Source organism: Electrona antarctica (genome assembly GCF_951216825.1).
Source record: "Electrona antarctica genome assembly, chromosome: 11".
NCBI lineage: Eukaryota > Metazoa > Chordata > Actinopteri > Myctophiformes > Myctophidae > Electrona > Electrona antarctica.
Genome location: NC_136792.1, coordinates 52,459,212 through 52,483,861, shown reverse-complemented (window position 1 = coordinate 52,483,861; position 24,650 = coordinate 52,459,212). Strand labels below are relative to the sequence as shown.

Sequence of the window (24,650 nt, the reverse complement as noted above, 5' to 3'; positions counted from 1 at the left end):
TGATTACATATTTAAAGACAAATTGTCAATACAAAAACTGCTACGAGGACGAAACCACGAAAAGCACTTATTTATACACGAGCGTCCTCCATTTTCAATTCATCAGAGATTAACATGATAATGATCAATCAAAATAACACAATCAGTCAGTCAGTCAGTCAGTCAGTCAGTCAGTCAGTCAATGGTTTATGAGAATGATGATGGATCATTATGATGATGACATCATGACAATGCATGACTCGACTCTATAGGGCTTATACAGTCGATTCATGCATTGTCATGATGTCATCATCATAATGATCCTATACTATAGGCCTACTAGTAGGTAGTCACCGGCATAGACTGTAGTCACACATGGCGAGTCCCTCCCCTTTCCTTGACGTCACCACAGGGGGGTTGCCTTTAGATAGAGTCCGTGAGATTAGTGGCAGTGCATCAGGGTGAAGCTTAGCTCAGAGAGAGGGCGCGGCAGCAGCAGCAACACACACGTTTGTCCCACGATACGTGGAGAGTGGTTTTTAATTTTTACTAGTTAACTGCCGTTGACATCCGATCCTTCGTCTAGACTATAACCGATAACATCCACGTTGCAACTGAAGTTTCCCCGGCGCCCGCTTCCTAGTTTTGTTCTCCGTTTCTTCTTTCTTGGACACCTTTCCCTTCTTCCAGCCAGCCAGCTATAAGGGCGCACGGAATGGCCGATAAGATCGACATGGAGGACGGGAAGGCGACGAACGGCGACGCGCTCCTCGAGGAACCGTCGGCGCAGGCCAACGGGCTCCACAGCGGCAATAAGGACAGCAAAGCCGCCGGCGGCGCCAAGTTGCCGCTGTCCCAGCGGGTCCGGAGGATAGTGATGGCCAACCTGCTGGTCATCCTCACCGTGCTGGGGGTGATCATCGGCGTTCTCATCGGACTCGGCGTGCGCAACGCGGAGCTGAGCCGGACGCAGATCATCTACGTGGGCTTTCCCGGGGAGCTGCTCATCCGCCTGCTCAAGATGATCATCATCCCGCTGGTGGTGTGCAGCCTGGTGTCCGGCGCGGCCAGCATCGACCCCAAGGCGCTGGGCAAGCTGGGCGGCTGGGCCATGCTCTTCTTCCTGGTCACCACGCTCATCGCCTCGGCCATCGGCGTGGTGATGGCTCTCATCATCAGCCCCGGGACGGTCACCGGCGCCAAGCCCAAGATTGCAGGGCTGGACGGGGACATCCCCGTGGCCAAGGAGGTGATCGACTCCTTCTTGGACCTGATCAGGTACATGTTTTATCATTTATCATTATAATTAGCTGGAGCTGCTTTAGTGGCCAACAGTATAAGACTGTGGTTGTACTGGTCACAGTGGTCAGCTACCAGGTTTTAATGTGTGTCTCCGTGTGCAGGGCAGGGCATTTCAAATGTGACCAGCTGGATGATTTATTTGGGCACTACTTCAATCATAAATCAATCATGGAACAACAAAGGCTGAGCCAGTAAGCCACCTACCTGCCCCCCCATCCCTGAGACAATGATTAATTCTAGTTTTAACACGTGGCGAAACCCCCCTCAACACAACATGAATGGCATTAATATGTCAAAGGCAGGTAGTGAAACTAGCGTGATAAATGGTCCTGTCCGTTTATGTATAGGCTATGCATAGAAAGTGTTTTGCCCGAATTACTAGATCATGCTTGAGCAAAAAGAACGATGGGTACGATCATGAGGAAGCCACTATAGTTTTGAGTCTAGAGATTTCAGAACTTTTAAGTCAGTAGTAGGACCTTATTTCATAATGTCTCAGTCTGTTTTAGTCAACATTCCGACGGTTTAATCAAGTTGACAGACATAGGAAAAAGTAGTTTAATATCACGCGTTTCGTGTACACACGTGTGTGTGTGACAGTGTGTGTGTGTGTGTGTGTGTGTGTGTGTGTGTGTGACAGTGTGTGTGCGTGTGCGTGCTGTAAGGACAGATCGTAGTTGCATCAGCTGAGCACGTCAAGGTTGTAATTCTTCCGAGTTGCGACAGACACTCCACTACTAGCATTGGATGTGACGTCACACCGGCCCGTGCCACTGACTCATCGCTATAGCGGAGTCAGTTCAGAAATAATTTCGGTTCAGTTTTGTGTTCACTGTTCATATTAAATATCTCTCTTGTTCTATTAGACCCAATATATATGTTTCAACTAAGACATGATACACAACACGACGAGTACGTGTGTGAGGCTGTATAGAGTAGAGAGAGAGACCGTGGCTGCTCAGCGCCTCTGGTCTCTCGCTGGGACAGGACAGCCCACTGTTATGTCAAAAGCAGATGTCAAGGAAGGAAGCACATTCAGTCCATATTTTTGGAGGCAGTGATTCAGTCCATATTTTTTGCGTTAAATAAATTGGCTTGAGCAAACTTTTGTAGTCTGGTGTGAGTGATGACTGACATACGCAGTACACTAGAGAATGGCTAAGAGACACAACATGACTGTACACTTACTTGTACAGTATGTGTTTCATCTGTGCATTGCAAGCTTATTCAGTTGTAAATAGTCGTGTGTTGTGTAATATAATAACAAACAGGTTAGCGTTAAACTGTATTTTAACCCATTTTGGCCTGACGTCGAAACTTTAAAAAATGTCTTAAAAATCCTGACAGTTTTCTGAAATACCTATGTTTCTATATCAGTGGTGCTCAATTTTTCATGTCAAGGACCCCAAAAATTATATGTAATTGGCCTCCGACCCCCATCTCAAAATAATATTGTTCCAGGAACCCCCCCAGAAGCAAAGTGCCACATTTTTCACGATTTAAAAAAAGTAGCTATTTTTCAATAGCTAAATTATAACAATGTTTAAAACACCAAAAGGGGTTCCCGCCCAAAATGGGTTAAATGGCCAAAACATTGTTTGTTTATTTTTGGTTATGCCTTTTATTGATAGGGCAGTAGACTGACAGGGAGATGGGGAGTGACACGCAGTGACGCAGGGCAAGGGTCATTGGGATTCGAACCCGCGACCACCACTTTTAAATGTATGTTGTCAGGAAAGATCTATTAACCTTCCTTCCTGTCTACACTGGGAGACAGAGTAGACCAGTGGTTCCCAAAGTGGGGTCCGGGGACCCCCCAGGGGTCCTTGAGGGAGTTCCAGGGGGTCCCCAGCTAAATGATAGTTAGGAACCAAATGGGTCTGTAACTCTGAGAGTGTAAAAATGGAACCAAAAAAATTGAACCAAACGGGCCATTTGTACACTCTCAGAGTAAAATTAACATTGATTTTACAAAAGAAATGGGCGTCCCAGAGATAGAAATGCCATTAAATGGGGGTCCGTAGACTAATGCATGTCAAACTGGGGGTCCTTGAAATTAAACTGGTATGGGGGTCCCTGGCATATCTTTTCAAATGGGGGTCTAATTGGTGTCAATTTGGGGGTCCTTGACATGAACACGTTTGGGCACCACTGATCTGACATTCCCTGGAGGTAGCATTTCAAAGCCAAACACAAATCTCACAAATCTAACCGCGGATTAAAGCAGCTCTTTGTGCGAGTTAGTTTTCTTGTGCAACAGCTCAGCCAGGCACGACGTTGCCCAAAGCACTAACCGAACGGAAACATTCCACACCAGAACAGATGTCCTGTCCAGAGTAGCGCTAGCTTTCTTCCAACGTTGTGAAGGGCTCACTTACTTCATGGGGGGAATATGGTGTCCATACGGCTGACATGTTGACACTGTTGAGTTGGGTCATTTTAAACACATTGCCGTACATATTTTGTCCACAAACCTGCACACATGACACTACTACTTGGGTCGTTTTGAAGGGGACTTTACATTTGTGATTGAGAGCATATTTCTCCATGCAATGAGCGAAGATGGTACAGTATTAAACATGGTGTACACCTGTATCGATTTGTGGCCACCACAAAGACGTAGCACAGATATAGTACTCGACTTCACATTGTCTTACTTGCAGGTGCAAACACGCCATGAAGATAATACACACTGTACTGTACTGTATGTTCACTTGTTGCATTGTTCTCCAACTTGAACATTTGCCCAGTGAGCCACAGAGACTAGCTGCTCTAGCGATAATATCCTTGGCTAGCCATTTGATTAGTTTAATACGTCTAATGAGCCTATAGCCTACTACTCTACTTCTATCAGATGATTCCTGGGGAAAGAAAAGCCTGTTCCACTGCCAGAGCTGAACATAAAGAGCCTGACCTGTGTGCCCGGCTTCAGGTAGATTAGAAAGCAGCCTTGTGTAGATTTAGCACTGGCCTCCAACACTGTAGGGCATTGTTGTGTGTGTGCTGAGGGTCTCATTTACTCCATAACATAAGTCTTGCACAGGTTATTTACTGAGAAAGTTGCTCTACCATGCGGTTGAGTAGTAACCCTGAGAACAACAAAACCGGCATGCAGGCCTTCCTCAGCGTTAAATTCAAACTCGACTGAGTAGTAACCCTGCTCATAGGGTATGGGTCATAATGGACATGACACAGACAACAATCAAACAAACAAACAAAACAATTTACCCCTAACTGAGCTTCACATCTGTCCGTATACATTGAGCATTCCTCAGTTAATTTTTGAGGGGCGCGCTAGCCCTTCCAATGCATGGCTTTCCGAAATTACGTCATGCAGCAGTCTATGGAATTTAATGTTTGTTTTAGAGCCTAATTATAATTTCCCCATTGCCAGCCAAGTCTATGGACCTTAACATTTGTTTAGGCCAGTAAATGACGATGGAAGATGTCATCTTGCTGATATAAACGCATCTTGTAATAAATTGATTTCATTTTTCACGGACATAAGTGAAAAGTCCTTAATCTGTTTGGCCATCCGTCCCACCATTTAGTCCCAGGCAACATACTGTATCTCAAAGTACTACGGACTGGCTTGCCAATGCCATGGAATTGATTATGCACCTTCATGATCGCCAGTTGACGATGCCCCCCCTATTGATTTTGGTGAGTCACTCGATGGCTTTTCCCAGAGACCCACCATTAGGCCAAAATATCAATTTCCACACATTGTACTACTTGATGGATTGCCATGGAATTTGCTGTGCACTAAGATGAACCATACTGATTTAGGTGATCCATCCGCCTTTCTCTAGATTAGGCCAAAACTTCCAATTGCACACAACAAGATGTCTCTAAATCGAATGGACTGATTGCCATGGAGGTTTGTTGTTGGCATTGTGCCGAGCTCTGCCGACGATGCGATCATGGACCACAACAAACGAAACGGTGGCAACGCAGTGTCTTAAAATGGAACTTTAAAAGCGTAAAGAGAATATTTTTTTCCCAGTACCAGCTGCACGTAAAAACTGCAGTGGTGGACATCTCGGAGTCAGTTAGTGCCCTTCAAATCTCCCTCCTGTGTGAATAGGATGGGATAGGTTTAGGTGTACGCTGCTGTATTTGTTTGACGTATTTTAACGTCACAATGGTGGTACCCGGAGAGCCACATATTTTCTGAGGTGGTACTTGGTGAAATGGCCATCCTGTAGCATTCCCTTCCACCCAACGTTTCCAAAACATGAAGCCGCGGGTTCGACTCCCGATCCCGACGGCCTTTACTGCATGTCACCCTCCCATCTCTCTCCCCATTTCCTGTCAGCCTACTTGTCTGTCCCTCTATAAAAATATAAAATAAAGGAGAAAGCCACAAAAAAAAAACATAAAAAAAACTAGACGGTTTAACATGACATAATGATTAATCCTTAATGTTTAATACTTGATATTGTTTACTCTTTTGCAAGTCGGATACATTTCACCCAGTATTTGACCCAAGATTGACAACACGTCATTAGGCAACATGTGGTTGTGAGTTTTGGTTGATAAAGGTTATCTGTTCTGACAGACATTTCAGAAACCTAGTTATGAAATGGTGAGAAAAGTACAGCCCTCAAAGGCACGCTGATGTGTAATAATTACTGTCCACAGTTTATTTTTTATACAAGACTAGACTTGGGTCTGTCTGTATTTGAAGGAACTTAGCATTGCTCTGAATGTTTTGAGTGTCTTTTGGCTCATGTGCTTTGAGCTAGATGCAAGTGGTGCCGCATACTATTCTAAAACCAATTGGGAAAGTCATTTTGGGTCCGTGCAGTCGACCCACTGCCACCCGCTTATCAAGACAGACAGACAGACACACACACACACACACACACACTGTCACAGGACGAGGACACACTGTCCTCGTCTAAGTGGACGGTGGCGTTGTCTTGTGAGCGTTGGCCCTCTCAATCAGTTTTTAGTATGTTTTGGCAACAAAGCCAAAACCGCTGCATGGTTTTGTGACCATGAAGCGGTGTGTATCGCAGTGGAAACTTAAGAGTCCTCTCTGTAAGCGCCTACAAACACATTCTTCATTTTCCTCTTAACTACATCCCCATGATGCACAGCAGCACACAACGTAATGACTTAACCACACACACACACACACACCATATAACTACTGTATCCTCTCCTACACATGTGGCACTTTATCTGCCTCAGAATGAAAGCTCTCTCTCCTCAAACACGTGGCATGTATGTGGTGGGTTGTGTCACTTTATAAAGAAGGATGTAGGGCTTGTTGTTTGAAGCCCTGCCCACAAATCCTTGTTTAGTTTTCATATTATCTCCCATCGCCTGCCTTCTGTTTGTTCTTCTGCTGGGGTCCATGCTGCTGTCGACACGGCAATCTTGGTGATTGTTGAACGAGCAATACTTCCTAGATAAAAGTCACATTGACAGCAACGGCTGGCCTGGATTGGTTCCTTAACAGGACTTAACACAATGCGCATGTAGCCCATGTGTCATTTGACAGATATTTAAAACGAGCTGTACAGTAACACAAATTACAATGGGACACTTTTTCTTTTAGGGACCCAAGTGAGGCTTGAAACCATAACCCCCTGGCTATGTTTTTGTTACATAACCCCCTGGCTATACATAAAGGTGTTACTATATGCACTGATAACACTACTGTACTGTCATGGTATTCTACCTCCACACACTACGGTGTGGTAGTTTGAAATGATACCACCACGTCACGATAACAGCGCAACACTGTATGCAAGTGCTATCATGCAAGTATAGGTGTTGTTGCATCATTCTCATTCATGCCATATCAGCCATCTCTTCCTACCTCCATTATATCAATGTTATGTAAAGATAAAGAACAAGGGACATGATCACAGGCACAGTGTGAATAGAGACTGAGGAAGTTGAATATATGAGGCCATACATATATAAATATATACAGTATATATGTGTGTGTGTTTGTGTGTGTGTGTGTGTGGCCAAATTGCCACGTCTCATTTCTTTATTTCGCCAATGTTTTGGTCGTACACGTTGTGACAGTGACATTGCAAGTATGTGATAGGTACGCACTTGACTGCCGGTTGATCCAGTTCGACCTGTGTGTAATGCAGCTGGTATGCCCCCCCCCCCCCCCCCCTCCCAACACACAGATAATTAAATGGCCCATTCATTACCAAAGGGCAGTAGCGAGTTTAGAAACCAGAGAAGCTCTAGGCCCAGCCAAACAAAAGCATGATTAATAGATGATCATTTCAACCTATTATATTAATGCATTAAAAAGCTTATCAACAGAACTTGGCAAGTTCACACTTTTAGGTGTGTTGTTGTGTATGGGATAGTATGTGCTTATTGTGCTATTACTGCTATACATGCATGTCAAGCCAGTGTTCTCAGGAGTAGGGGGAAAATGTGGTGGACCCTCCTCCCTCAACGCAACAACCTCGGCCCTGCCCTGGTATTATTATTGAATGAGTTCAGTTCAGCAAGAGAGAAAATAAATAACGAGGGGAAAAAATATGCAGGCATGAAAATGGGCAACTTCTCCTTTTGAAGACGGGAGCTCGGGTACTGGCCTGGGTTGGCATATACTAGTGTACACACTGTACAGTACAGCATGTGCACGTGTCTGCCAGGGGAGGTGTAACTTGATGACTGTATGTCGTCAAAGAGATTTGCATTAAACACACACACACACACACACAACACTCATACCTTGTCACATTGGGAACGGTTGTGATGGTGTGTGTACAGAGTGTCGTTAGAGCAGCCTATTCAATGCATTCCTCAACCATTTCATTTAACCCATTTTGGGCGGGAACCCCTTTTGGTGTAAGCATTATGTTATGCTTTAGCCATTGAAAAATAGCAGATCTACAAGCTTGTAGGTCTGCTATTTTTGAAAATCGAAGAACGACTGACATATAAACATAGCTTTTTCAGAAAACTGTCAGGATGTAGAAGACCTTTTTAGAATCTGATCTCAGGTCAAAATGGGTTAATAGACCCTAAACGGTCATTATTCCCGTATTCCCATCTATGCATTATTAGTCAGTCACCAAATCAAATGTTGAGTGAGTGTTTCCACAGATAATGTGTATTAAAGCCTAAAAGGTATAGCTCAGCGTTAAAGAGGGAACGCTTGGCATAGGCAATGCTTCCGGGAAGAGGTAGAGTGAATCTATTTGTGTAGTTGTTTGTTTTTTTACTTCAGTGAGTGGTATACAGTCGTTGAATGCTCCTGTTAAACACTGTGGCTTGTGGTTATTGGTGGTTGTTCAGCTATAGCTAGCTAGCATACCGCAGTCTGCCACTGAATGTTCCTGGAAAACGCCATGGATGTTTTTATTTTGGTGTGACATTGGATATGCCAGGTAGTTGTGACTCAGCATAACGGGGACGTGGAATGGGTGGAGACACATACTCAGACACTGTAGTCTGTGCACTTGCACAGCACTTTGTTCCAGTTATATTATGGAAAGTGTACACAACATGCAAACAGATCTTTTTTGGGGGGGGAAATAAAAACATGAATTCCTAAATGTTTAGGTAGGAAGTCTACCCCCGAGTCACTGCCGTCCATGGCTGGTCTGCGGCCCCGATTTGAACAGCGATTTGGACACACGGGCACTTGGGGGGGCCTGTTTAATCCATCATTACTAGAAACTATTGTACTGGTACGGTGGGGATGGGCGTACGTTCCATTCATTGAGTTCTTGAGGCTTTTGTGTGTGTGTGTGTGTGTGTGTGTGTGTGTGTGTGTGTGTGTGTGTGTGTGTGTGTGTGTGTGTGTGTGTGTGTGTGTGTGTGTGTGTGTGTGTGTGTGTGTGTGTGTGTGTGTGTGTGTGTGTGTGTGTGTGTGTGTGTGTGTGTGTGTGTGTGTGTGTGTGTGTGTGTGTGTGTGTGTGTGTGTGTAATTCTAATTCTAAAGTAAACAGATCAGCAGGAGTCGGTCTAGTAATTGGGGTCTCTATGGGCAGGAGGCAGGTCTTTAGGGATCTTATTAATCCAAGTCAGTACCATCGAGGAGGTCAAACCAAGAGAGGATTAATAGTAGAATTCTCTCAGTTATTTCCACATGATAAACCTTGTGATTCAGATCTCGTGAACCACCGTTGATTCCCAAAGTCCAGCACATGAAGGGTTCACAAACTGAATGTACCTCTTTTTACCAGCTGCTTGCAAAGCATGCAGTCTGGTCTATGCCTTGCTCTGAAACTTGCAACACCGCAAATTGCGAGAGACCGACACCTAGTCGACATTTTGGGTTGCCTAGTCCGCATATTTCCAGTTGCCTAGTCCGCATATTTCAGTTGCTTGCCTGGTTTGGTTTTTGGAGGCTGCTTTAGCTTATTTCTGTCACGACAGTTGCCACCACTGGCAACAACCCATAACATCCCATCGTCTTCTGCACGGCATGGCTAGTCGAGCAGTTCTGATTGGCTGCCTCGTCTCCAGCCATGTTGCCTCAGAATTCTTTAGGGTCACTAATTTGAGCATAACAGCGGAGCGCAGCTAAAAAGTGGCATAACGTCAGCAGCAGACCCACAGATAATAATAATGCAGCTGGTAATTAATTGATTTAATCAATTTGGGCTTGTTTTTTCTCCTCCTCTGCAGAAACCTCTTTCCCTCCAACTTGGTGTCTGCTGCCTTCCAGTCGGTACGTTGTGACATTTTGACAATTTCATATTGTATATCTTGACCATTTTGACAAATAATGTAAAGCAATGTAAACAAGATTTGACTATGCTAAACTTTCAATCCCTTGTTTTGTTTTGGTAGTATGCCACGAGTTACAAGCTGGTCACCAGGAACGGCACAGACGGTCGGCCCAACATCACTGTTGAGAAGGTACACGTCACGAGTAGGAATACTGCAGGCTATTAAACCGACCTACAAAAGGCCTTGACCTTTTGTTAGAATATAACAATATCCCACAAGACCGCAAAAGACCCTGTGAGTGCATTGTGTTTGCTCCAATGCTGGGCCAAACCGGAGACACCGTTGCGGTGCCTCCGGTTTTGGTCCGTCATCGGAACAAACACAATTGTCAGTGTTTGGGGAGGACGACGGCAGGACATTGTGTCTTTTTTTGACGCTGCCATAGAGACTCTTAACTGATTGGTCGGTTCACGTGTTTGATACGGAAGTGAACTGGTTGAAGATATCACTTCTAATTTCACTTAGCATTTTCAGTTCACTGAAAGCGCTGGGGAGACCGAACTGTGTCCCAACACACTATAGCAATGGTTACTATCAGAATATAAAGATGATTAACGCTCATTTTAACAAAACAAAGAAAAGAGAAGAAAAAACCCTTTTGTATATAAATATTGTACATTATACAACGGGTCGTTTCGAGGAAGGAATCTGATTGGTTGAAACGGCATTCTAGACGCGCTTCAAACCAGCATGATGGAACGCCTAATCAAAACATAGAAATCAGCTGCTCTGTCATGGATGCACTTCTGCGTTGCTTTCGGAACTTCCTGCAGCATCGCAGACGTGCGTTAATGACGTTAAACCACCCCCTCTCGTGTAATATTGCTTAATTATATAATAATGACGTTGACGATACATTATTATATTAGCCGTGTTTTGGCGTGCTTTGTTCTGCTTGTCCTGTAACTGAATGTGTATGTGTCCAGGTGCCCATTGGGACGGACCAAGACGGCATGAACATTCTGGGTCTGGTGGTGTTTGCCATTGTGTTTGGTGTGGCCTTGAGGAAACTCGGAGAAGAAGGAGAGATCCTCATCAAGTTCTTCAACTCATTCAATGAAGCCACCATGATACTGGTGTCTTGGATCATGTGGTAAGCCCCCATGCCGTTCCGTCTTCTACTCGACTTACTGTATAAACATGGTATACAGTCACAGCCACCACTGGCAGAGATTATACCGCCGTGTTAAACTAAAAACACTGTACAAGACTTTGAAGTTGCTAGTTGTAGGTCTAAAATGACTATATCACGGTACTCTAACTTAACCCATTCCCGGGGCGGGAACCCCTTTTGGTGTTTTAAGCATTATGTTATACTTTAGCTGTTGGAAAAATAGCAGATCTACAAGCTCATAGCGCGGCACCGAGTGCCGCGCTACGAGCTTGTAGATCTGCTATTTTTGAAAAATCGTGAATGTCCCTCAAATCTTTGAATATATATTGTTAGAGTCAACGTTTTTAATTCAAATCTTTGCTTCTGGGGAGGTCCCTGGAACAACATATTTTCAGATGAGGGTTGGCGGTCAATTACATATACTTTTTGGGGTTCTTGACATGAAATATTGAGAACCACTGATATAAAAACATTATATTTCAGAAAACTGTCATGATTTAGAAGACAGTTTTTAAATGTCGATGTCGGGCCTAAATGGGTTAAAGTCATTGTATAATTAAAAGCCAGGTAAACCAGATTTAACTGGCTTTTAATTATACATACAATGACTTTAAGCTAACGTTGACAAAAATGGCAGTAATATGGCAATTTTTTAGAAAATGCCTCAAACTATTTGTCCAATGTTGACAGTTTTATGTCATGACACTGGTATGGTCCTTTTTTCAATAGACGACATCAGGCCCAGGAAATAATTCCCAATGCATTTCAAAAAGTATTTATTTAAAGACCTTATAAGCGTTGTACAAAGCCAACTCGAGTTGTGACAAATCATGACAACAAACACAATATTTTGGACCAAACAAATAATTACAAAGAAGAAAAACAACAAAAAAAGTGTTGTAACCTGCCGTTTTCTTCTTCTTTCTAATTATTTGTTCGGCCCGAAAAATCGTGTTTGTTGTCATGATTTGTCACAACTCGAGTTGGCTTTGTACGAGGCTTAAAAGGTCTTTAAATAAATACTTTTTGAAATGTCTATGAGGAAAATGAACGGGGAATAATTTCCTGGGCCCTGGTAGGGGGCGGGACTGCGACGCTCTATACTATTAGGATAATAATGAACAAGCCTTTAACACTTGACGCACTGTACGTTGCACTCTCCTTAATTCTCTTCCTTCCGGTTCTCCGTCTCTTCCCAGGTACGCCCCTCTGGGTATCATGTTCCTCGTTGCGGGTAAAATCGTCGAGATGGAGGACGTCGCCACGCTGTTTTCCAGTCTGGGAAAATACATAGCCTGCTGTGTCATTGGCCACGCCATTCACGGCATCTTGGTACTGCCCGGGATCTACTTCATCATCACCAGGAAGAACCCCTATTCCTTCTTGTGGGGGATATTCACTGCTCTGGCAACTGCCTTTGGAACATGCTCTAGGTAACTTTTTCCTCTCGTCTACATGTTTGTTGTCTCCAGTCCAGAAGTCAGATTTTTGCTATGTTTGAATTGAAACCACACGTGTTTGAGCTTTATCTACTGTGCCTCGGTAACATGGGAACATTTTCTATACCTGGCTGGGATTTGATCCTCAAGTACTGAATATTTTACCAATTGCAGAGATTCAGTGTTGTAGAGATTTTCATTCAAACCTTTATATATGCTTGAGGGTCTTCTGAGGTTACGCAAATTTTTCTGTGTAGAGTTCATGTGATCACATTTCACATACAACAGCAAACCACAATAACACAAATGGACAGTTAGTAGGACATAAAAACAGTAAAAAGACTGAACAGACTGTTACAGATACACACTGGTGCATAATCATAGATCTGAACAAAAAAAACTTAAAAGATGGCATCAAATTAACCCATTCTGGGCGGGAACCCCTTTTGGTGTTAGCATTATGTTATGCTTTAGCTATTGAAAAATAGCAGATCTACAAGCTCATAGCGTGCCACCGAGTGGCGCGCTACGAGCTTGTAGGTCTGCTATTTTTGAAAAATCGAAGAACGACTGACATAGAAACATAGCTTTTTCAGAAAACTGTCAGGATGTAGAAGACATTTTTAGAATCTGATCTCAGGTCAAAATGGGTTAAGATTAAAAAAAAGAGATGTACGTCCCAGTGGGAAAAAAAACGCCATGTTTTAGGAAATACTTTACCTTTTTGTTTACCTCCCTCCAAATATACACCTGGGTTCCAAGCTGGTATTGTTCCTATATGCTACTAATGCACTAGTGACTCCTACTGGTTGGTGGGGGCATTGCATCTGTTTGGCAAGGAGTGGAAGTGGGAGGTTGTTGCTGCTTCCCCACGTGTTATGAAACCGGTTAAATGAGAAGGTTGTCTACCCAGTACAACAGTGAGGATTGGCAGTGACAGGGGTCGTGTAGAGCGTCGCAGTCCTGTCCCCCTACCAGGGCCCAGGAAATGATTCCCCGTTCATTTTCCTCGTAGACATTTCAAAACGTATTTATTTAAAGACCTTTTAAGCCTCGTACAAAGCCAACTCGAGTTGTGAGAAATCATGACAACAAACAAAAAATTTCGGGCTGAACAAATAATTGGAAAGAAGAAAAAAAGGCAGGTTACAACACTTTTTTTCTTGTTTTTCTAATTTGTAATTATTTGTTTGGTCCAAAATATTGTGTTTGTTGTCATGATTTGTCACAACTCCAGTTGGCTTTGTACGACGCTTAAAAGGTCTTTAAATAAATACGTTTTGAAATGTCTGAGGAAAAATGCATTGGGATTCATTTCCTGGGCCTGGCGTCGTCATGAAAGGGGGCGGGACTGTGACGCTCTATAGTGTAGTGCACTGTTCAGGGGTCGTATAGTGTAGTAGTGCACTGTTCAGGGGTCGTATAGTGTAGTAGTGCACTGTTCAGGGGTAATTAGTAGAATGACAGAAATTGAGGAACGAAAGAACATGTCTGTCAAATCTCTGCTGTCGGGAGGAAACCTCATAACTCCAAAATGTTAATTTTTCAGGAAATAAAGAAAAACATGTATTTTTAAAACAAAGCAATACAGCCTCATCAAAGTTGGTGTTGTAACTTTATATGTTGTCAATTACTTCCATGAGAGGGGGAGAGGTGGTGGAGTTAGTTGCTTTAGCAGACATTTTTGAAGGTCCAATGGAGTTAAGAGGTTTTGTCCAAAGCACTTTCCATTGGTTCAATATTTTCGAAGCAACACACAGACGTAAAGGGTGTTCAATAGCACTGATTTATGCCAAAAATTCAAAAACCTCAAAAATGGAGTTATGAGGTTTCCTCCCGACAGCAACGAAATGTAAATTTAGATTAGCCATCTACACACATCCTTACTGAGTAATCAGTCTGCTCGCCCTAGCTATACGTTTCGAACAGCTGTCAACTGCCGCAAGGTCGACTGTGCAAGTGTGCATGGCTATAGTCGCAGATTTTAAGATGGTGGCATACGTGGAAGCACACAGTCTATTGGGCGGCTGTGGCTCAGGAGGTAAAGCAGGTCGTCCAATGATCCCTGGGTCGGTGGTTCGAATCCCAACCCCTCCTGTCAACATGTCGGAAGTGTCCTTGGGCAAGACACTGAACCCTACATTGCCTCCAATGAGTCGGTCGGTGTGAGCTCGCCACCATTGATGTGGGAAGTGAGGACACTGGCGTCGACTGCTTCACCTCCCAAAGTATGAATGAAGGAACCATTGTAAAGCGCTTTGAGCTCTTGGAAAAGCGCTATAAAAATGTAATTCATTAAAAATGTAATTCATTATCATTGGCACAGAATGCTGTGATATAACCCAGCCCTACACATACTGCCTCTGTCTTTTACTGTTCATCTTCTTAACCCATTCTGGAAGGGAACGCCTTTTGGTGTTTTAAGCATTATGTTATACTTTAGCTATGGAAAAATAGCAGATCTACAAGCTCATAGCGCGGCACCGAGTACCGCGCTACGAGCTTGTAGATCTGCTATTTTTGAAAAATCGTGAAAATGTGGCGCTAATCTTTGAATATGTGTGTGTGTGTGTGTGTGTGTGTGTGTGTGTGTGTGTGTGTGTGTGTGTGTGTGTGTGTATGTATATATATATATATATATATATATATATATATATATATATATATATATATATATATTATTTTTTTTATAACTTTTTTTAACTAAAATCTTAGCCTCTGGGGGGACCCTGGAACAACATATTTTCAGATGGGGGGGGGGGGGGGGGGGGGGGGGGTCGGCGGTCAATTATAGATAAATTCTGGGAGTCCTTGACATGAAATAGTTTGAAAACCACTGACACATAGAAACATAGGATTTTCAGAAAACCGTCATGATTTTAGAAGACATTTGTAGAATCGAGCTCATAGGTCTGAATGGGTTAACCCATTCTGGGCGGGAACCCCTTTTGGTGTTAGCATTATGTTATGCTTTAGCTATTGAAAAATAGCAGATCTACAAGCTCATAGCGCGCCACCGAGTGGCGCGCTATGAGCTTGTCGGTCTGCTATTTTTGAAAAATCGAAGAACGACTGACATAGAAACATAGCTTTTTCAGAAAACTGTCAGGATGTAGAAGACATTTTTAGAATCTGATCTCAGGCCTAAATGGTTTAACGTCTTTGTTTTTCCCCCCGTAGCTCTGCCACCCTGCCCCTGATGATGAAGTGCGTGGAGGAGAAGAACGGCGTGTCCAAACACATCAGCCGTTTCATCCTGCCCATCGGCGCCACGGTCAACATGGACGGAGCCGCTCTCTTCCAGTGTGTGGCCGCCGTGTTCATCGCCCAGCTCAACGACATCCCTCTCAACTTCATCCAAATTTTCACCATACTGTACGTACGCGCACACGCACACACACACACACACACACATGCCACACACACAGAGGTTATTGTTGTAACAGCTGCTGCTGAAGTCTCGGCAGCAACAGCAGCTGTTGAAGTCTTAGGGGCGACTCACACGGTCGCAACAGATTGATGTATGCTTGTTGTATGAGATGTATAGCTGATGCAAGCTCGCAATGCATTTCCAATGGGAGTCACATGGTTTGACACAACATTTGTGTTGTATGAGGGGGAGGGGGGCAGTCGAAACACAGCCGAAAGCCATACAACAGCTTGTAGTCCAAAATGTGGACTACAAACCATGTGACTTCCATTGGAAATGCATTGGGGCGGCCATGACACTACACAACATTCATCCAACAAGCATACAGCAATGCAGTAAAGGTCTGAGTGAAGTCTTAGGGGCGACTCACACGGTCGCAACAGATTGATGTATGCTTGTTGTATGAGATGTATAGCTGATGCAAGCTCGCAATGCATTTCCAATGGGAGTCACATGGTTTGACACAACATTTGTGCTGTATGAGGGGGAGGGGGTCAGTCGAAACACAGCCGAAAGCCATACAACAGCTTGTAGTCCAAAATGTTGTATCAAACCATGTGACTTCCATTGGAAATGCATTGGGGCGGCCATGACACTTACAACATTCATACAACAAGCATGCATCAATGTTGTATGCTAGATCGAAAGTTGTGAGTGAGGCCTTAGCAGCAACAGTACAACCAGTGAATATATGCATGATTTCTAAAACGGTTAGTCCCAATACTTGATTCTGATTGGCTGGTTACTGTCACGTGACCGTTGTAAATTTCACCGATACTCCACACCTTCAATCACTTTGTATCATCCTGCAGCTGAACTGGGGAAGGGTGAGCACTTGATTGCCTTACACGCGCGCTGGCTGTGCGTGTAAGCACCGCCCGCACTCGTATGACTGTGAATGTGTGGCTCCAGGCGGCCCCGTAAAGACATCAAGCGCTATTCTCCCGTCACATAGTCTACTTGCCGAGCAAAACAAGGAAGTGTGCGGCTCGCTCTGGTGGCGCAAAGCGTAGCTACTTTTGTGAATTTAATAGTTTTATGAGGTTAATATTGCTATATGTAACCGTTTTAGAAAAGCAATAAGCCACTCGAGGCCCCAGCTTACAAGGTATTTTCCAATGGCTGAGAGGATAGAAGACCCTCCGCTGCGCGTCGGGTCTACATACGCCTCCCAGCCATTGTAAAATACCTGGTAACCTGAGCCCTCTCTCGTGAATCCACTTCATACTGAACATGCGTGCTCAGGGACATGCACACATAGACATCACAGGGGGGGCGTCGGCCCCTGCCCTTTTACCCATCTGTAAAACGACTGCCCTCTCCAGACCACGAATGCAGCGTTTACTAATGGTGAAAGAAATGGAAATACCACTCCTTTCCATGCCATGCCGGAAGGCAGCATTCAGGAGAATTCCTCCCACCCCCCCCCCCCCCCCGCAGTATTTTGCGTTGAACAAATTTGTTTAGAAATCCAGGTCGTACACCGCATCTCCACTAGCTAAAGAGTGCATGGGTTGAGCCCCGAAAATAGCAGATCTACAAGCTCACAACGCGTCGCAGCACGACACGTTGTGAGCTTGTAGATCTGCTGTTTTCGCTATTTTTGTCCAAAAGTGCCCTCTTACGGGATGTCAGCCCCTTCCTCTCTTAACACTCTCTGCGTGTCCCTGTGCGTGTTCATGAGCGCTACGTAGCTAACCGTGTCCCTCTCCTTCTGTCAGAGTGACGGCCACAGCCTCTATGTACAGTAGCTACGTAGCTAACCGTGTCCCTCTCCTTCTGTCAGAGTGACGGCCACAGCCTCTATGTACAGTAGCTACGTAGCTAACCGTGTCCCTCTCCTTCTGTCAGAGTGACGGCCACAGCCTCTATGTACAGTAGCTACGTAGCTAACCGTGTCCCTCTCCTTCTGTCAGAGTGACGGCCACAGCCTCTATGTACAGTAGCTACGTAGCTAACCGTGTCCCTCTCCTTCTGTCAGAGTGACGGCCACAGCCTCTATGTACAGTAGCTACGTAGCTAACCGTGTCCCTCTCCTTCTGCCAGAGTGACGGCCACAGCCTCTATGTACAGTAGCTACGTAGCTAACCGTGTCCCTCTCCTTCTGTCAGAGTGACGGCCACAGCCTCTATGTACAGTAGCTACGTAGCTAACCGTGTCCCTCTCCTTCTTCCAGAGTGACGGCCACAGCCTCCAGTGTGGGAGCGGCGGGAATCCCTGCAGGGGGTGTGTTGACTCTGGCTATAATCCTGGAGGCAGTAGGACTGCCCACCAATGACATCTCTCTCATCCTGGCTGTCGACTGGCTCGTGTGAGTATTGAACACCATCTCCCAATGTCCAGTTATTTCATTTTATTATTCTTGTAATAATACGGATTGGTGAGATTTAACCGTTGCAGCCCTAAAAGGTTGTGATTGCTCAGTGTGTGAGACAAACCAGCAGTGGTGGAAAAAGTACTCAATTGTTTAAGTAAAAGTACCAATACTGCAATTTAGAACTACTTCGTTACAAGTAAAAGTACGGAATTGAAAATGTACTTGAGTAAAAGTACAAAAGTATCAGCATCAAAATGTACTAAAAGTACTCATATTGTCCCACAGTTCAAAATGTGTACAAAATCTATTGAAAATAGCCGATCTACAAGCTCACAATGCGTCGCGTTGCTACGCATTGTGAGCTTGTAGATCGGCTATTTTCAAATTGCCAAAATGTATAGCATGTATAGCAAAATGTATAGCATTGAAGTGGTTAATGTGTGTTTTCTAATATAAATAATTGTAGTGAAGTAAAAGTACAAATGTTGTCTCTGAGTTGTAATGGAGTAAGTAAAAGTACTGGAAAATGGAAATACTCAAGTAAAGTACAAATACCTCAATTGTACTTAAGTACAGTACTTAAGTAAAAGTACTTAGTTACTTTCCACCACTGCAAACCAGCCACACGCAACACGAGTAATGAATCTGGAGAACTGAATGGTGCTCTTTGTCTGTTCCTCCCGCAGTGACCGTACCTGCACGGTGCTCAACGTGGAAGGCGACGCTTTCGGAGCCGGCATTCTGCAGCACTTTGTGGACAAAAGCGCGGCAAAGGACGGGACGGAGCTGAGCGAGGTGAGGTTGGAGGACACGCCTGCGTCGGCCGCACTCGAAGACTCGCCGCTCATTCGGAAAAGGCGCGAGGCGGAGGCCTCGGCTCACCGCGATGACAGAGAATCTATCATGTAGGAAAGACAATGGACTTAAGTTTGCCGATGAACCAACCAACCACCAACGCATCCTTGACCGACCCTGCCACAAACCTTAGTTCTCTCTCTCTCTCTCTCTTCAATCTGCCCCGAAGAAAAGGCTGAGAGGCAGTGGCTTTTAAGTCTCTGATATGGAATAATTAGTCTTCATATTTGGCATTGTATTGTTTCAGATTATTTCTTTTTCTTTTTTGCTAGCCTTGAAGGCTTTGATCAGTCTGTTACTCCATGTATGCCAATGTTATTGCTAATATAATGAACTACAATGCCTCTCTGAGAGTGGGTGATGAAGAAGCAGTCAACATATTCACAATTTATTTTATATCTTGCGACACACCAAATGAAGTTCAAATCTTTTTGAAGTTGAACAAAAGGACCTGGTTTTTTTTTCTTCTCAAGGGCTAAAGATGTAAACCAAACCCATCCATGAAAAGTGACCTCGGTACTGTGAACAGGCAGGCGTTGTGTTGCTGAAAGACTGTCCAATCCATGTCTGTTTTTCAACCCTTCTGAGACCAAAACTCACACAGACCCAGCGAGTAGGAAGTAGATCATTAAGCTGTTACCACACCATTGTAAGATATTTTCCATGGAAATGTTTTTTTTTTCCCCCCTTCTTTTTTTCTAACCTGCTGCTGTTGCCCTACATTAAGTCCCAGATTTCCAAGCACAAAGGGTTTAAAAGCACAGTCCGCAATAAGAATGAACACATGGGTTGGGTGGTTTCACAGTAGCCTGGCTAATAAGCCAGACTAATATCACACAACACTGTCGCGGTATATCAGTCTGGGCTGGCTCCACTTGGATTTCATTTCCCGGGGAACATTTTCTCTTCGACGCAATTGGTCAGAGCTACTGTCAGTCAAAGGTCTCAAGCATTGAACGTCACTGTACCAAAGCCCGCCTATATTGCATACCGTGTCCCGATTGGTCCGACCTGTTCTCTGCTGTAGGAAAGAGGCGTGCTACTGAGCCTCGCCAGACCGTAATCCGCTGGTAGGCAACTTTTTTTTGCCAACGGCTGATTCGGTCTGGTTTATTAACCAGGCTAGTTTCACAGTGGCCCCTTTTCCACCGGTTTGTTCCCAATGGGAACCGGTTCAGTTCTTTTTGGTTTTTAGTCCATGAGCCAGAGCTCCAAAATTGGTGGGAAAAACTAGACCTATATTAAATATGTTTATATGATCAATACGTAAATTATTTAAGTAAATTAATACATGATAACCCTTCCACAGTAGTAGCTTTTTCATATTTTCGATTATTTTGCATATTTTCCTACATAATGCCTCATTTGCATATTTAAAAATGTAAAATTTGTAATAGAATAAATCATTGTCTTTGCAAGTACTCAATTGGGGAAGTTTCACGGTGATAACAATTTAATATAGGTATGGTTTTGCCCACTCAATTCATAATTAACGTTCCAATTTTGGAGCTCTGGCTCATGGACTAAGAACCAAAAAGAACTGAACCGGTTCCCATTGGGGCCAGTGAGTCACGGATGGTATCCTGCACTAATAATGGAATCCTGATGACGTCGTCGGTCGGCAACAGCATTTAAAGAACTCTGCCCACAGTGTGTGTGTTACGTCTAAATCCCTCAACGATCGCAAATATCTCTTTGGTAGAGGCAGACAGTCGCTTGTTGACCAAGGACTTCAGTGTTTTCTAATAAAGTCTGTCGAGCAGAATGAATTCCATTCAAAACTGCAACTAATTAAAAGCAAATGTCAGCTCTTGGTTTATGCAATGCAATGAAGTTCTGGGTTGACTAAGGCCCCATTTACACTGGCAGCCAAATCTAGCCTGAATCAGATCTGTGCCACAGCGAGATTGAAATCCGATTGGTTTAAATGAGTCCAACATGTCACATGACTCATTTAAACAAATCAGATTCCAATCTGAATGTGGCTCAGATCTGATTCAGGCTGGATTTGGCTGCCAGTGTAAATGGCAGCCAGTTTGGTCCGTGTCAGGTCAAATTTGGAGACTTTTGTTTAACGGTTAAAACATTTGGGTAACTGCCCAACTCTAATTTCTATGTACAGTTTATATGAAACAATATTCCCTCCACTACAAGGCTACCTCTATTGTCACAGTAGTGACAGTAGCTTGGGGACATAGGTCAGGTTGTGACTGTTGGGCTGTCAACAGAGGACTTTTAAGGCTAATTTATGCTTCAGTGCAAATGTTTCTTTGAACAACATTTCACTGCAAAATGGATTTTTGCCAAGGCGTAAACATCCTTGGAGGTGAAAGGGTGAGAATGTCATGAATTCAGAGGTAAATATGAAAAGCCAGCTTTACCAGTTCCAGTTATTTTATCGTTATTTGTAGTAATTTGACATACATTTATTTTATATTTATTTCTGCAATGAAACTATCCAAAACAAATGAGACAGTGAGTTGTTTGGAGTTTACCAGACCCTCTCTGTACATCATGTTATCGCTTTGTCTCAAATGATTGTCACTAACACAATTTTTGTTTTATTTCTTTTGGAGAAAAAAAAATGTTTAAAATAATATTTTTGTCATGTTTTAGCCATAGCTTGGGGGATAACTTTTTTTTTTTCTGTTGAGATTTTGACTTTTTGCTCATGTGCCGCCCGGTATACGTGGTGTGTCTGGATGGTACTGTATGCTTTTGTTCAGACGTCTCTCGAAGTCTGTTTAGAGACCGTTTGTGAACTTGGGATGTGTTAAGGCTCATTCATACTCCAGTTTTAGGTGATAAGTTGTCACCTTCACCTATCACCGTCACCTTCATAATGAGTCGAGGCCATCATACTCGCGGTGATGTCCTTAAGCATTGACTCCGCCTCCCTCTGGTTCAGATGCAAAACCCCCATGCCTGCAAAACCGCCCACCCAACTTGTAGACCAATCGGTGAACGGGGTGATGGCTCCAGAGTGAAAGGACTGATAGTAAAAACAGAGAGATGTGTCGGGGTCCGCGGTGATAGCTGATCACCGCGGCGAATGACGTAATGTTGTAGTTCTCTAACCCTTAAAAAAACTACACCGCGGTGATAAACTATCACCACAAACTGGAGTATGAATGAGCCTTTAATCTGTCAAATATCTGAATCACCAAAGTGAAATAGACTAAGCACTATCACACATTGCAAAATATATGCTCTCTTGAAAGTCTAGTTTTGTCATTTATTCAACCCATATAATGGGGCATTGTTTAAAGTATGATTTAATTGGGGACATAGTGATTGTTTATTTTAAAATGATCGACTAGCTAATCGGTGATCTTACTATTCGCTCCATGTTAATCGGGGTGAAATACCAAAAAGGTTTCAGGTGTATAAGCTGATGCAAGCAATAATGCTTGAATCGATTGCATCTGTCATGGAGTGAGTGATTTTGATCAAGGGATGTGTACAGTATGTGACCATAACTCCAGTCCTAGTAGGCTATACAAGTTCTCATCTTATTCATCTTATACAAGTCTTATTCTGGCTAGACTGAATGTACTCTCCTTGAAGTTCAGAAAATAAAAAAGTAATTTTTGTATTTGCTGCTCTGTGACTGTTTATTACAGACTCTTGCGTCATGGGAGCATAGAAACGCCAATTAACTTTTGGTGACTGATTATGATATTGCTTGTAATTAGCATGTACGTGTAATAGTGTGTGTGTGTGTGTGTGTGTGTGTGTGAATTAGGACATGCCATTTTGATCTAGGCCTCACTCAGACCTTTACTGCATTGCTGTATGCTTGTTGGATGAATGTTGTGTAGTGTCATGGCCGCCCCAATGCATTTCCAATGGAAGTCACATGGTTTGTAGTCCACATTTTGGACTACAAGCTGTTGCATGGCTTTCGGCTGTGTTTCGACTGCGCCCCTCCCCCTCATACAACACAAATGTTGTGTCAAACCATGTGACTCCCATTGGAAATGCATTGGGGCGGCCATGACACTACACAACATTCATCCAACAAGCATACAGCAATGCATTAAAGGTCTGAGTGAGGCCTTAGACGGGCTCTCATACGATACCCATTGTTCCTTCCTATCTACCCTTTTTGTACCAGTTGTCAACGTGTCAGTGTACTTGGAGCAGTACCCATTATCATAGCACTTGGAGGCAAAGTCAGTAGTATCGTGAAATCATATTGATGGATCTCCATCTCTTGTGGCAAATTGCTGGACAACCGCCAATCCAACTAACTTCCCACAAGGCACATCCCTCCCTCTGCAGTCTCTGGCAATACACAAGTTTAAAGTCGATCAGTCAGACGGTTCTGGTTACGGTCAGAGTCAGACACTGGTCACGGTCAGACACACACACATATTTTGTGCATTTATAGGCAGATGAACATACCATTGGCTCTCCAAGAGGCTAGCCAAGTATGAGAGGGTCGGAGTGTGTGTGTGTGTGTGTGGGTGTCCAGAGCTAATCTTGCAAACCGCTGAACCCATTGGCGCCAAACTTTCTATGCACATTGTTAGTAGTCCACTCATTTTCAGTCATCAATGGAGAAATGATCAAGCTGAAAATGTGCATGCTGTATAGAGCCACGTCTGTGTCAAGTGTTTTCCTGACACATCTTGGTTATTATTCGGTGATACTACCAATGCTGTACACACTGATATACAGTAAGTGCAATGTAAATGATAAAATGAAAGATTTGCAGATCTACATTGCACCATGACTGTAAATGTGGACCCTTGCGAAAAATAGCAGATCTACGTAGCTCCCAAAGTGTGAGTTGTGTGACCTTTTTTGCCACCCTCTAGTTTCCTTTGCCGTCTCGAGGGGTGAAGAAGGCTGACCCACGTAGACCAGCTCTGGCCTCGCAAATGCAGAGCAGCTGCTCTCCTGCATGGAGGTAGAGGACACACTTTTTGTCTTCTGATGGCATTGCTTGTCACCACTACCCAGACCAGGTGACGTCGACATTTAGAAATGTGTTATAGGTTTTATTTTCGGTCACAATTATACAGTTACTGCATGCTTGCAGCTGCATTGTGATACCGTGTCTTGTCTGACTGTCGAAGCAAGCAAGGATGGTCACTGTATTAATAGAGCCTCACCGTGAATACACAATACATTATCAGACTTGCCAGCACGCCTGACACACTTGGATCTGTTATCAGGAGTCCTTGACTGTATATTTACTGTACATTTCCAAAAAGACATGTGCTCCATTCTCACACGGCTTCTCACCAAGTAGTATAGAGCGTCACAGTCCCGCCCCCTGTCATGACGACGTCAGGCCCAGGAAATTAATCCCAATGCATTTTTCCCATAGACATTTCAAAAAGTATTTATTTAAAGACCTTTTAAGCGTCGTACGAAGCCAACTTGAGTCGTGACAAATCATGACAATAAACAACAAAAAAAGTGTTGTCATGATTTGTCACGACAAGAGTTGGCTTTGTCCGCGGCGTAAACGTC

The 24,650-nt window shown here is 43.8% G+C and overlaps 1 protein-coding gene across 2 annotated transcripts; it reads left to right on the top strand.

The window, feature by feature from the left end:
• The first annotated feature begins 373 nt into the window (after positions 1-373).
• On the top strand, positions 374-22,757 carry slc1a5 (solute carrier family 1 member 5). 2 transcript variants are annotated; one of them, XM_079513917.1, is made up of 10 exons: positions 374-1,257; positions 9,907-9,949; positions 10,072-10,140; positions 10,938-11,104; positions 12,325-12,558; positions 15,745-15,939; positions 18,171-18,305; positions 18,998-19,970; positions 20,301-21,936; positions 22,303-22,757. In XM_079513917.1, the coding sequence occupies exons 1-8, from the start codon at positions 695-697 to the stop codon at positions 19,218-19,220; spliced, it is 1,629 nt and encodes a 542-aa protein (XP_079370043.1). In that variant the 5' UTR covers positions 374-694; the 3' UTR covers positions 19,221-19,970; positions 20,301-21,936; positions 22,303-22,757. The 2 variants fall into 2 exon arrangements, with proteins under 2 accessions (XP_079370043.1, XP_079370042.1); XM_079513916.1 differs by having other exon boundaries at positions 18,998-21,936.
• Positions 22,758-24,650: the final 1,893 nt, after the last annotated feature.

Bases quoted from the DNA above. Each gene is read 5' to 3' on its own strand.
- slc1a5 (XM_079513917.1), top strand. From the start codon at position 695: ATGGCCGATAAGATCGACATGGAGGACGGGAAGGCGACGAACGGCGAC. The intron at 1,258-9,906 runs GTACATGTTTTA...CCTCCTCTGCAG, and splicing joins TCCTTCTTGGACCTGATCAG to AAACCTCTTTCCCTCCAACT. The intron at 12,559-15,744 runs GTAACTTTTTCC...TTCCCCCCGTAG, and splicing joins GCCTTTGGAACATGCTCTAG to CTCTGCCACCCTGCCCCTGA.